Below are 13,719 nucleotides of genomic sequence, written 5' to 3'. Positions count from 1 at the left end.
TACTTCCAAATGCACATATATACCTCATAAAGTGGACGGGAGGATGGCCGCCGCCGTAGCTCAGTGGTACAGCATCAGCCGCGTTATTCGAAGGTCGCAGTTTGTCCCTGGTTCGACCACTTTACTTTCTTCACATTTATATCCTACTTGCTACTAATAACATCCCCTGTACTTTCAATGGCATTGTCTGTTAGTTCTTATTAGTATTGTGTCTTACTTCTAATTCATGTTTGATCGTGAATCGTGCTTGAAAACTTGTGCACTTACTGCTTTATGCACCAGCACCAGCTTCGATATGCTATGCTGTAGTAGGAGACCGATTGACAATATACAGGAGATAGACACATTCTTTAAAACTTCCTACGATCTACATTCAAAAGTAGAAATGCTAATGTAGCCATGGCAGGCACATTTGCAAAGACATCCAGGCATATACAGTGAACGTCCGATTTTTCGGACTCCCTAGGGACCGCGAAATCGTCCGAAAAATCGAATTCATGCTTTTTTATTTATCTCAAGCGGTCAAATCGCCAGAGCCAGGTTCAAAATAGCTTTAATGCATCCCAGTACACTTATCAGGCATTTTGGAGTGCGCCCAGGCTCTCGCAAATACATTCGGTACCTGCCGCGAACCCCGCTTAAACTACGTGCCAACTGCCACTTGCAAATTTGCGTCTCGTGATGAGCGCCGCTGATAGCAGCAAAGCGCAGAATAGATTAAGGCTCTGTCGCATGGAGCGTTTGGAAGCGATGACACGGAACACAAAGACTGTGACGGAAAAGCGGACGACTCGTCCGGCTTTCCCCGATGCGTGTGCGCACGTAAGCGGTGCGCACAGACATTACCGAATCTCCACCGATACGCAAGATTTGCTGCCGTGTGACGCCGATCATTTCTAGTTGTGTGCAGCACATCGCCAACTAAGCTGACAACATCACTGTACTGTTGCTGTACCGCACACACGCATTTGTCATGAAATGGTTCGTGATGACGCGTCTGTGCGGCGCACTTTGCGGACTCGCACAAAACGACAGAACGAATGGCGGCGCGGCGCGTTTATGTTCTCGTGTGTGCAGTATGCATGCAAGTGCGCTAGGCCACATGCACTACTGAGCAGTTAACTGAAGATGCTTATCGTAAGGGTTGTCAGCGATTAAGCTGTACTGGCGTGTTTGCCATGTGCCGCCATCACGCCTCCGTGCATTTCCGCTGCTTATCCGTAAAGATATCGCCGCACGGCGCCGTGACAGCGGCCCCTTGAATTTCTGGTCTGCTTCACCCCATAACACTTCGGCATTGAGGCAAAGCTGATTTTCAGACTCTGCTACTGTCGCACACAGATCGACTCGCGAAAGCGCTGGTTCGAACCTAAGAGATGATTGACGCGGCAGAGGTGAGGGCTCCAATTAATGCCTTTCGGACCTGCAATTTGGGCAGAAAGTCCAAAAAATCGAACGCCAAAGAGTTTCAGCGTCCGAAATTTCGAACGTTCTTATACATTGACATCTATGGGGCTGGTGACGGTGCCGCGATAGCGTCCGAATTTTCAAGCATGTCCGGAAAATCAGGAGTCTGAAAAATCGGCAGTTGACAGTACAGTGCACTATTCTGGTGGGTCAAACAACCCCTGCTGCTCCTTCGCTTTAGCACAAAGTACACACGTGCTTCCAAACGTAGACACACAATTACAATAAGCCAATCGCAAATGCGCATGTTCAGGAACCAGGACACCTGGTGCACATGCACTAACTCTGAACTTTTGCTGGTGTGCATTACGTAGCACTGACCAATGGGAGAGTCCATTTGCACCTCTACACCTCGGGAGTCGAGTGACCCATGCAGAAGCATTACGTACAAGGTTATACCACCACCACACAGTTTGTATGATTGGCAAGGTTCTACCTGGCATTGCATAAGTATAGCTACTTTGCCAGTGTGGTTAGTTGGCCCATATCAGTAGGGTGCCAGTAACGTACGCCATGTCATTTCGCGGTTCTCACTATATTTTGCCAGCATCGCTACTGCCAGAAGCAGAGTCGACAGCTAAGTTCCCCTCTACCAATGACATCATAAGAGACATTTCTGCTTGGGTCAAGTGACTCCAAGCTGATGAGATACAAATGGACTCTCCTGACCAACATGCAGTTCCATGCTTCCACTACATTACACTAAGTATGGATGGATGGATGCAAAACTTTATTGAAGGTCCCGAGGTGGGTGACTCAGCGTTCAGCGGGCTGCTTCCATGTTGGGACAGTCCGATATTTAAAAAATTGTTGAACAAACAACACTGGGCTCCTGCAACATTCCCTTTTCAGACAATTTCTTTGAAGTCCCACGTGACTGTCAAACGGGCACAAATGTACCACAACTCTTTCACGTGGAGTCTAGAGGGAACCAGTTGTAAACCTGAATAGAATGCTCTTTTATTATTTTTTTTTCTTCACATATCCAAAAAAGACCCCCTTGTCTCCGCGTGTGGCAAAAAAAGAAAAATAAATATGGTACAGGAAAATACTCTTGGGCCGGTTGTTGGCAGTGGCGGCTGGCCCACCAGGTTTCTCACACTTTGACCGGCTCGTTCTTGAGCAGTGCTATGCTGCTCTTCAGCAGCTGGACCTGCGCCTGCACCAGAAAATTTATATTCGTTACATATGGTATAAAAGTGCGTAAACATGAAATTGTTCGTTACAGCCCGCCTTCCACGAGTACCAGTGTGTAACAAATTTGGTTAAGACTGTTACAATGCAGTTGAAGCCAATTTACTTCATCATATCCCTCCATTAGAGTGGAGTATTTTCTTGTGTGTAACTCACACCTGCATATAACGAGCACCCTAAACAACAAATCACGGAAAAAAAAAGATCCCCGTGTATTGCTTTGAAGCCGCGTTCATTGCATACTGTGAAGCAGTGCCGTATAGATGAACGCTTTGGCTGCGTGCTCCCGCCTTCGTTCACAAGACATTCTTGCCACGCTTCTCACTCCTTCCTATCTTCTCTTCTATCATCTGTACTTCCCCATCCCTAAGGGCGCTGAGCCGTGCTCCCATGACGGGAGGCAGAAAATAGCGTCCCTTTTCACTTCTTTCACGAACCACTCTCTTTCACACAGAAGTTCACATACTATAACCCACCCCCCAACTTTAGCTCCAAATTTTCTGTATATTCTGTGCGAGTTATACACGAGAAAAAACAGTAACCCAATTTTTCTGAAAAACGTGCACCAGATGCACGCCCTGCCTTCAGACCGTCTTGTTGCACTCGCGAGAAGAGGACTAAATTCAGTGGCACGAGATTTTTCAAGTTATCGTGATGAATGACAATCAAAATTTTCACGCAGGTCAAATACCCCATTGCCACTATTAAAGAACACACAAAAAAAAAAATGCTGAAGTTTTTACCTCGAAATCGCGGTACAATTGTGAAGCATGCTGTAGTGGGGGGTTCCAGATTATTGTTTGACCACGTGGGGCTCTCTACGTGCACCTACATTTGAGCAGGCGGGTGTTCTTTGCATTTCGCAGCTAGTGGAACGTAGCTGCCATGGCCAGGAATTGAAGCCAGCATGCTCGGGCTTAGCAGTGCAACACTTTACCAGTTAAGCTACCACAGCGGACAAAGTTAACCCTCTTTCAGTGCAGTTCGGTTGCTTTGGTATTATCACAGAGCCCACACGCCTTACAGCGAATTTAGGCCACCCACTGCTTGAAAGACTAATAATGAAGCTCTTGAAAGCAATTTCTGAAGCATCTCATCACAGAAATCGTTGAAATATTGTCAAGTGTATCATAAAAAAAAAGTTGCTGGCCAGTGGACGAAAACATTGACCAGAACTGGCATTGTTAAATCCGGGTGACCAAAAAATATCACCAAAATAGCAACAATGATTGTAGCATATGGTAAGTTGTGGGTGTGGTGCGTTGAGCAGAGCTACAAGGTGGACTTGTTGGAACACAGACACAGCACAGAAGCCACAGAAGCAAACAAATACAGGACAGACAATGCCCAGCGCAAACACCAGAGTTGGCAGCTTGCGCTTGACATCGCGTGTCCTGTATTCTGTCGTTCTGTGTTGTGTCTGTGCTCACTTAGCACACCCTTTAAGATAAAGATGAGGTGTGATGCACCTTGAACGTAAATGATTACCAAAGGAAAGATCCTCAGGAGAATACGACACTGAAAAGGTGGCAACATCAAAGACATGGTTGGTGTCAAAGTGAAGAGGTGCCCTTAGTCGATGAGTGCATACCTTGGCATGCTTGAGCTCCAACTCGACAAGCTCGAGCAAGTTCTTGCGGAAGTTGCCCACACGGCGAGTCTTGAAGTCCGTCAACTCTGCGGAGGAAATGAGGAATCGAAGCAGATATTCACTTTGATGCATACGTCCATTCTCAGGTGTGCGACAGACTGATGGAAAGTCATCTGGCATCCACAACCGACAGAGCCTACAAGGCATTACACAACCGCACTGGTTGATGGGGATTGTTTTCAATTACTGTTGACCAATACATTATTGCTTTCATGCAAAGTGAACCAACCGAATCACATGCATGGGACAAACACTTCCACATTCTCAAGTCGACACAAGTACGACCGACTCTTCTGGGGTTAACACAGCTAGTTGGGCAAGTTGGTATGTTAACATGATGAGATCACTGTTGACACGTTACTGCTGATTAATATTTCTCCGCTCTTCTACCCTCAAACACAAGACCAGTTTAGTTGCCATGAAGTTGTTATTAATACAGTCGATCCTGGATATATCAAACACTGATATATCAAATTATTGGCTATATCGAACAGTTCAAAAATCCCCTTGAATTTCCCTTGCAAAAGAATAGGCTGGTGCACACGTATATCAAACTCCCACACAGTGAAACATCCGATAGCATAGACCGCTTATAACGTAAGTCGCCGGAGTCGCGAATATCCGCACTATAACCAAATCAATATTTTTGAAAGGTTGCACGTGTGCAAAACATGACCAACAGGCAGGCGCGCGATTCCGACTATCGAGGCATGCGACTGGGACGCAAGTTTGCATCTGCTTACATTTGAAAATGTTGAACGGTTGGCGTCCGCGGATCTGCGGCGCCGACATAACGAACGCAGAAAAAATGCGCCCTCACGGGAAGTCGCCGCGGTAACATACCACGCGTGCGCGATGTCGAAAACGGTGGCGACCGCAAACCACCACTCGAGTGTTTCACACGCAAGCCCGCGTTTTCGTTAAAGATGGAAGTCACCCCTTCTAAATGCAAAATGTTTCATTGACTCGGCACCAAACCGCGACTTCTGTAGTCCGCGGCCACCGATATGGCAGCTAGCGCCCGTTAGGCCTAGCGTGCGCGTTGCAACTTCGCATGCTGTCGCGAGAAGCTTGCCCTAGACAACACGGAGATCGGGCGTAGAAGAGATCGCACTCGCGAGCCGAGGGCATCACGCGTGAAACGAAGTTTCGGTTCGCGGTCGGGAGAACAGCCGCGGCAACTATCCTGAAGTCTGTCCCTCACCCTGCTTTGCCTGCTTCGAGATGCCCTCGAACTTCTCGCAGGCTTCTTGTTGGGCTTGCTCAGCCTGCAAAGACACGGTAAGAAAAAGATGCCACACCAGTTAACACAAGGAAGACAATCAGATGAAAAGGCGTGGCATAAATTAGGCCCCTGTGGATATTTTCAAATTTGCTTTTGCCCAAGTCTAAAATTTCCGAAATTTCAGAGCATTCGAAACAAACAAATACATGTTTCCGCATGTAACCCACCTGGAAAGGCAATTTCACTGTGATGAGAGGCCGCTATGTGCAGAAACTGCCTAATCAGGGAAGATCTGCACCGCCGCAAAGCCGCACTTCATGGTTATGCATGCATCACCCCAATTCAAGCTTTTGTTAAAATTTAGAAGCGTGTTATGACAGGCTTAATAATAATAATATCTGGGGTTTAACGTCCCAAAACCACGATGTTATGAGAGACTCCGTAGTGGAGGGCTCCGGAAATTTCGACCACCCGGGGTTCTTTAACGTGCACCTAAATCTAAGTACACGGGCCTCAAACATTTTCGCCTCCATCGAAAATGCAGCCGCCGCAGCGAGGATTCGATCCCGCAACCTTCGGGTCAGCAGTCGAGCGCCATAACCACTAGACCACGGTGGCTGAGGGATGACAAGCTTATATGGGCTAAGTATGGCAAATTTTAAACTGTAATGTATTTTACCACCTGTAACTACAGTTTTACTACTATTCAAATCCAACCACTATATATTCAAAATTGCTTGACAATTATCTGAAGCTCTTCGCTTCAAACCAAAAATGTGATATCCGCACTAGCCTACATTAAATGACTGCACTTTTTTAAGTTTTCAGAGAGGCAGCTATTGACTGCACAATGTATAGGATTGCATGTCCCAGTAGATAGATGAAACAGTGCTCACTTAATACGCTGCATCATATACAATATGCATAGAATTTCTACAAGGAAAATACCAGTCACCTGAAATTGAATAAAATATGCATATAATTTCTACTCTGAAAATACCACACAGTAACCTGAAATTGATGGACACTTCAAAAAAAAAAAAAAACAGACTTTTGCAGTAAAAAAGAAATGTTTCAGCTAAATTTCCATTAAATGTGTATGGGAGCAATGCTTGCCTTTTCGTCACACAATGAACTCCTAAAGACAGTGCAATGGAAAAAATTAACCAGAACAAATGCAGTCTGCAAAGAACCCGGCCTAAGTAGTGAAGCAACCAATTGGTCAGATCTAAGATAACATCAATCTAATTAGCCAAAGCTTGGTACTATATACTGCAACGCGCACTTATTTTTGTGTGACCGAGCTTCACCCACAAAAACCTGTTACCACCACTTGGCCCAGGCATTGCAAAATGCCTGGGATTGTTGCCAATAGTCTTAGACTCCTTGATAAAATAGTGTGTACAAGGCGAGCACTCAAGTTTACTCTGGAACGTGGACACCAATGATAACTTTGAAATCTTATAAGACAAGTCATGGTATACAAAGACACTATATGGTATAATACACTAAGAAAAAAAAGAGTATTTGGGGAGTATTTCTGCCACGCAACTACGATTGTCACCTGGCTTGCTCGCACTCCCTATCAAGAATGCTATGTCATACTGATAACACGCACGCCCATTCGTGACTGAATGGGCGTGCAAAGTGTGAAAAAGTGTGACGAGAGGAGGAGTACTGACCGCTTGGACCTCCTTGTTCTTGTTGCGTGCCCGTTCAAGGGCGCGGTTGGCATTTTCATAGTTGGCCAGGCAACGCAGCCGCCGATACAGCAGGTCCTGCACACAACCACACACTACAGCTATGCACACCCATTTGCAAAAAAAGAAAAGGGCGAAAAGTATGCGAACGCAACCCTTACATATCTACACGAGATACATACTCTCAAACCTCGATACAGCCAACATGGTTGTAATGAATTATTGGTTATAACGAATTAATTGAATAGTAGTCGTGTCATAGACGCAGTATTACAAATGTATGTTTATAATGAATTTTCCTATACAGTAAAACCTCGTTTATCCGGATCTCGTTAACTCGGAAAATTCGGTTAACTCGGAGTCGCGGCGCGGTCCCGGCAAAACTGTGTGTACTTCAATGGTGTTGAATGCTCGTTAATCCGGAGGGATTTAGCTGCGCACCGGTTAACTCGGACACTTCCGAGTGGACTCCCATGTTTTCAGTCTCGCAATCTCGTGGCTTGAAGGTTCAAGCACTCACTGCTTGCCGTAACAGACGGCGGAACCAGAGTTTTGGAGAAACCGAAACCGAACTAACGACTCCAGCAGGATATGATCATGATGATAGTGAATGAGAGGGGAGAAGTGGCTAGGTGGCGCTAGTCACCACCCAGCAGAAGCACTTGGGCCGCTGGCACATCCAGTGTCTACGCCTATGCCTACGCGCCTACGCTGCTGGTTTCTTTGTGTTGTGACTTCGCACGTAGTGTGTGAGCTTGTGCATATTGCATTCTCCGGCTGTGCTTGCTCGCGTTGCCGCCGTCTCGTGCTTCATAGTGATGGCAACCGTCACCGAACAGAAGCGGCAACAGCAGCAAGCAAATGATCTAGAAAGAAAGGTGATGTTAAAGACGTGAACACAGGTGTTTCTCGACAGGAGATAGGTCTCTCCTTCCTAGTGGCGTCCAGATTGTAGACTACGCCGTTGCTCGTCTGACTGACGATGACATTATCGGAAGTGCTTGAAAGGATCAGAATCACTGTTCCGATGATGACAGTCAAGATGAGCCGACGCGACATCGCACCGTGCAGGAGGCCGCCGAAGCCCTCGCTGTCCTCGAGGAGTTCTGCGTCGATTCCCGCGACAGCGAGCGTGCGCACCACCACCTGATGGGGTTGAAGAAGATTGTTCTAGTTCAAATTCTTACGACGAGGCAGACAAAAATAACGCAGTTTTTCATGAAAAAAAGGTTTGTCTGTGCCGAGCACATTTTCCTTTTCTTTTCGTGGCCCATTCGATAATCCGGAATTCGGTTAACTCTGACATTTTCGCCGGTCCCGTGAGATCCGGGTTAACGAGGTTTTACTGTATAACGAAGTTATTTTCATGTCGGATGAGACTTCGTTATAGGTTTGAGTGTAGTAGAGTTTTTTTTAAGAGCAATTTGACACTACTGCTGCACAAAGCAAATCTTCAGCAATAATATCTTTTTTTTAATAGGGAGTGTGTAAACAGTGATTCTGAAGACCAAATGAATACAAACCTAATAAGTGCTAGAAGCAAATCTAGCTGAATGCTTTCCAAATTGTTCCTGAATTTTCAACAGCCATTTTTACAATTTATGTACAACAATATTTCCGTCCAAGTATTTTAGCAATGAAAGTACAATGGAACATCAGGAACAAATAAGCGGATTCTTCACATGTACATGAATTTTTAATGAGAAAAGTTAATCGTTGTACAAAGAGTGGCTTACAAAGTGAAATAGCCTGTTGCTCTATGCAAGTTGTGATTTTTGATTCTATTATGCACGCTCTGATGAAAGGCATACTTTAGCACCCATTTTGTGTTCATTCGCATGCAGTTGACATTTTGAAATAGCGAAAAAACTTATGTCTTCTGATGAGTAGCGGCTATTCGACTCTAACACCAAATCGAAGACACCACTTAATTCGACATTTGAAACTTTCGAATATTCCCAAACTCCAGCTATATTATGAACAATGCATGCAGTGCTAATCAGCTCTCTTCAAATGCAGTGAAGAATTATAGAAAATGTGCTAGCAACTGCCTCAACGTCAAAGTTCCTTCGTTCTGAATAGAAGTTTCAGTCTGCTTTGCTTGCCTTCTAGATTCTGATTGCGTTAACTGGCCTTTTATGATATTGAGCGGTCAGACCTAGGCCGGTGCGAATATTCGAGCACTTTGTATATTCTAACAAATATTACAGTATTCGAATTCACCTCCCCATGAATTTATTATTTCCAAAATTTCAAGGTATTCTAAATGAACGAATAGATGCATTTTACTGCATGCAATGTACTGAATATGGGTGGTTACACATGGTCAATATAGGTGGTTTCACGGCAGTGAATGGCCGCTACGCCGTGACACCACCTATTTAAGCGAAATCCGCAGTTCTATGAAGCCACACTTCAAGGTAAGAGTGCATATTACCTACACCCCGATTCATTTCTTTAAGCTTTTTAAAGTTGAAAAGCATGTTATACAGGCTGATATGGAATAAGTATGGTAAATTTTAAAATGTAACATTTTACCATTTATAACTTGCACCAGTACTACTATTCTAATTCAGTTCAAAATTATTCAAAAATAATTAGCATTCCATTTGCAGTCTCTTGTATCTGCGTGCTTCGCTGCAAATGTCGAAGGACTATAGTCTTCTGCCGGCCGTACTACACGAGTCCTGGTCTCATCCGCAGCCACCCATGATGCTGTCCCCAGGGCCACTGCCAGGTGGCAGTACCATATCGTCGGCAGAGGGCTTTTTCGTGCATAGCGTTGCATTTTCCATGCAGCCTAAGAAACACTAGGGTATTTAGAATGACATATCTATGTATTTTCTAGTAAAGGAACACACCACCTAATACTTACGTACTGATGTTGCGCCTCAGATATGTGTAATAGTTGCTTTTCGATCGGCAATGTGCACAAGTATGAACCTAGTCAGCCGTTCACGATGGCTGGGCGTTCAGCAAGTGCTTAAACTTTGGCCGGGTGGCTGAATCATGTCAGACAGACAGACCAAAATTTTTGTGTTGAAGTATCCTAAAGGCTATTATCTTTAAAAAGTAACGATTACACAAGCCTAGTTAGACCTTATTTGAGTTGATCCTCCAATGATAAGCACCACCTACCTTGGCAGCAGAGGTGTCGCGCATGTAGTACCGTAACGTGTCCGACAACTTCAAATCTTCATCCGTTGCCACCCGACCTTCGATTTTCTGCACACAATAAGCGTAGACGGGACAGCCATTACATCAGGGACAGCCTGCTCCTGAAGTTGTATGGACTTGACCAGCAAGAGCTTATTGCATCCCGTTTAGTAATCCCACACACAATTGCTGCTAGGTTTTTTGCTTGCTAGGGTTTTCCGACAGACACAAGAACACAGCGTTTGCTCGCGGGTGCTTTGTAGGTTTGTGCGAATATTCAAACGAATATTACAGTATTCAAATTCGCTTCGACAAATGTAAATTCTTCTAAATTTCGAAGTATTCGAAATGAACGAATAGACAAATCAACCGCACGTAACCCCCTGTAAAGGTGGTTTCACAGCAGTGGAGGGGCAGAACACAGCGTTTTCTCACGGGTGCTTTGTAGGTTTGTGCGAATCCACACTGTCGCGAAGCCCCACTTCAAGGTTAAATGAACATTTTACCCTCGCATCGATTCATAATTTTTTAAGTTTAAAAGCTTGTTATACCACCTTATATGCTCCAAGTATAGTAAATTTTAAAATGCAACGTATTTCACAGGTTATCACTTGCATTCTACCAAAAGTCAAATCCTGCTACCAGTCAAAGTTGCTTTCACTTCCCTTTTGAACCAAAAAGAATAACATTTACACATGCCTTGTTTCAATTTTAAATATTCCGCAGGTTAGCTGGGTCATAACAAATCTGCTGTTTTTTTTTTATAATATATGCTATTCGAATTCGACTCGAAACTATTCGACCAAATCACTATTTGCTTCGAACCTAAAATTTACTATTTGCACAAGCCTAATGCTTTGTCACTATCACTTTGTCTTTGCTCAAACAAGACCATTTTCACTAGAATTACCTACTTTGTGCATAATGAAAACGGAATATGATATTCGGGAGAGAAGTTTTTATGAACAGTCATCAAAATCTGATTACAACGCAAGCTATATATAAGAGGGCTACAGAGGCCAGATGGGGTTTCCGTTGCCCAAGCCACAAATCACGAAGCACATGGGTTAGTTGAAACCCTTTGAGACAGCAAGTTGTTTTGAAACACAGCATCAAATGTGAGACAGTTCCAAGTCTAACCTTGCTGCATACTTTTAATGAAACCTTTGGCATCTAGCACAACTCACCCGAGCCTTCTCGAAGCACTCTGCAACCTTGGGGAAGAACCTGAAATGTACAAATAGACACACAACAGGTGGTCAATGAACGACAAAGCATACAAGAACTACTGATGGACAGCACTGCACACACCATAGCTTGGTAAGCTTTTGTATTGCCTCCTGTACGCACTGTACAAAAAGGCGTGCAATATGTACTTGACTGCACACAACTGTCACAATCAGATTTCTTCCCTCATTAACCTAGGCCGGAATGGACTTCTTTTCACAAAATAGTTTTTCACAGAACTCACAAAAAGTTTCTCCCTTTAGAAACTTCCCTCCTTTGAGTTTCAAGTCTTCAAAAGCTACAGTAAAACCTTGTTAATTTCAATTTCATGGAGCAGAGGAAAATGTCCAAATTTTCAAATTATCTACGATATCAATGAACCAATAAACACTTACTAAATCAACACACTTTAGTTCACTTGATGAATCTGAAAATCCTGTTTTGCGTAAAAGCAGCGTACATGATGCAGTGCTTGTCTTGCAACTTCCTTCACAATGAGACCGCAGCGCGAGGCCCACTAGCTTTCTCCCACCTCTTACGACCACCGTATGCACATAATTTTTTTTTTACCTTTTGAGCTAGCCAGAAACAAGATGTGACAACAACGAGAGCAACAAGAAGTCTCTCTCTGACGACATCAGGTGGGTGAGTCGTACTGGTAAACTACGCGTGCGTGGCATATAGTTGTAGCAAACAAAAAGTTATTCTTGTATGGCAAGTTTTATTACATTTTTTGTTTTAAGGAAGATAATTTTTTTAAGTTCCCCATTCACCGCTATCTTTATATTTGGTATTGAAGTCGACAGGGAATTTCAAAAGTAATTTTGTTCTTTCAAACAAAAAATGTAATCAAAACTTGCCACGCAAGAATAACTACTTATTTGCGTTGAATTGAAGTATAAAAGTGATTTTTAATTGGAGCACCACATGGTGTAAACTGGGTCTCAGTGTGGCCAAAAATGAACTTTTCTGAAATTCACGATCTTTTTTCTCGCAAGATTTACAAACTTCAGTGGTTTGACAATATTTTTAATGCAAAATATACCTTCGGTACAGTAAGTATTCATTAGTCGGATATTCATACACAGAGTAATATTACGAGGCAAAAAATGCAGACACACAACATTTTGGCAAAATTTCTGCAGGCGTATATGGCAGAAAAATTGCAGCAATGTAACTGAGCTTCGAAACACCTCCCACAAATGTCATCGCCTAATGTGCAAATCAAATTTGGTATTGAAATAATAAACAACGCTCTCAGAATAAACGTTCTGACAAACACTCAGACGACACTCTGCGAAATTCGGAAGGCTCTCACGTGACCAAAAAATTTTTTCTCTCCAAAATATTCTAGCAATCAACTGTTTTCAAGCAAGAAAACGGCACATTTTTTTTCGAATATATTTCAGATCTTCACCAAAATCGCTGGGATGTTTGGCACAGTGTGACCCAGTAGGCAATCGCGTTGGTATAACACGTTTTCTGGCTCTGATAATATGGCACGTGCACACAGACGAATGTAAAGTTACGCAGAAAAAAAAAATGTGCCTACGAAGGAAACACTCCGTCACAGCCAGGCATTGGTTCAATACGAGAGTGATACAAATAAATGAGAACACCAGTGTGTGCGACTTCAGAACACTGACGCACATCGCAGCAACTAAAGACCACCTTCAGGTCAAAGAAGAGGTATGCCTTGCAGGCATAAAGTGTGACTCTGTTCAAAGGCTGTGTATTTAACTTCCCCGCTGTACAATTTAGGTTTCTATGGAAATGGACAGAATGTAGCTTTCCATTCAGTTTTCGCAAAGTGCTGCAAGCTTCTCTTTTTTGTTACCGTAACGTTCTCTAGAATTACTGCGAATTTTTCAATCCTGACATCGCCGATGCAAAAATATTCGTTGTACGACACGAGTGGCAGAGTCATCGCCCAACCAGCCTAACTAATAGCGGACAGTGAGGAAGATCAACGTTGCCAGACTGAATTGGAAAAACCTCTCATACTATCATCATTCTAATTTAGTACTTAGAGAAAAAAAAGAACAGGGGCAGTATGGCAATAAGTAGGGGTGTGCGAATATTCGAAATTTCGAATATTT

General features: G+C 43.8%; 1 protein-coding gene across 3 annotated transcripts in view; it reads right to left on the bottom strand.

The window, feature by feature from the left end:
* Positions 1 to 2,402: 2,402 nt before the first annotated feature.
* Positions 2,403 to 13,719, bottom strand: part of LOC119377515 (sorting nexin-6) — a 32,169-nt gene continuing 20,852 nt past the window's right edge. For all 3 annotated transcript variants that reach the window (XM_037646946.2, XM_037646945.1, XM_037646947.2), the window contains exons 8-13: positions 11,581 to 11,620; positions 10,376 to 10,462; positions 7,220 to 7,315; positions 5,517 to 5,580; positions 4,253 to 4,338; positions 2,403 to 2,626 (exon numbers count right to left, since the gene is read on the bottom strand). In XM_037646946.2, coding sequence (XP_037502874.1) covers positions 2,564 to 2,626; positions 4,253 to 4,338; positions 5,517 to 5,580; positions 7,220 to 7,315; positions 10,376 to 10,462; positions 11,581 to 11,620 — 436 coding nt within the window. In that variant the 3' untranslated portion in view covers positions 2,403 to 2,563. The remainder of the gene's footprint in view (positions 2,627 to 4,252; positions 4,339 to 5,516; positions 5,581 to 7,219; positions 7,316 to 10,375; positions 10,463 to 11,580; positions 11,621 to 13,719) is intronic.

This window comes from Rhipicephalus sanguineus, unplaced genomic scaffold, assembly GCF_013339695.2.
Source record: "Rhipicephalus sanguineus isolate Rsan-2018 unplaced genomic scaffold, BIME_Rsan_1.4 Seq484, whole genome shotgun sequence".
Taxonomy (NCBI): domain Eukaryota; kingdom Metazoa; phylum Arthropoda; class Arachnida; order Ixodida; family Ixodidae; genus Rhipicephalus; species Rhipicephalus sanguineus.
Note: the sequence above shows the minus strand (reverse complement) of the source record. Positions and strands in the feature narration are given on the sequence as shown.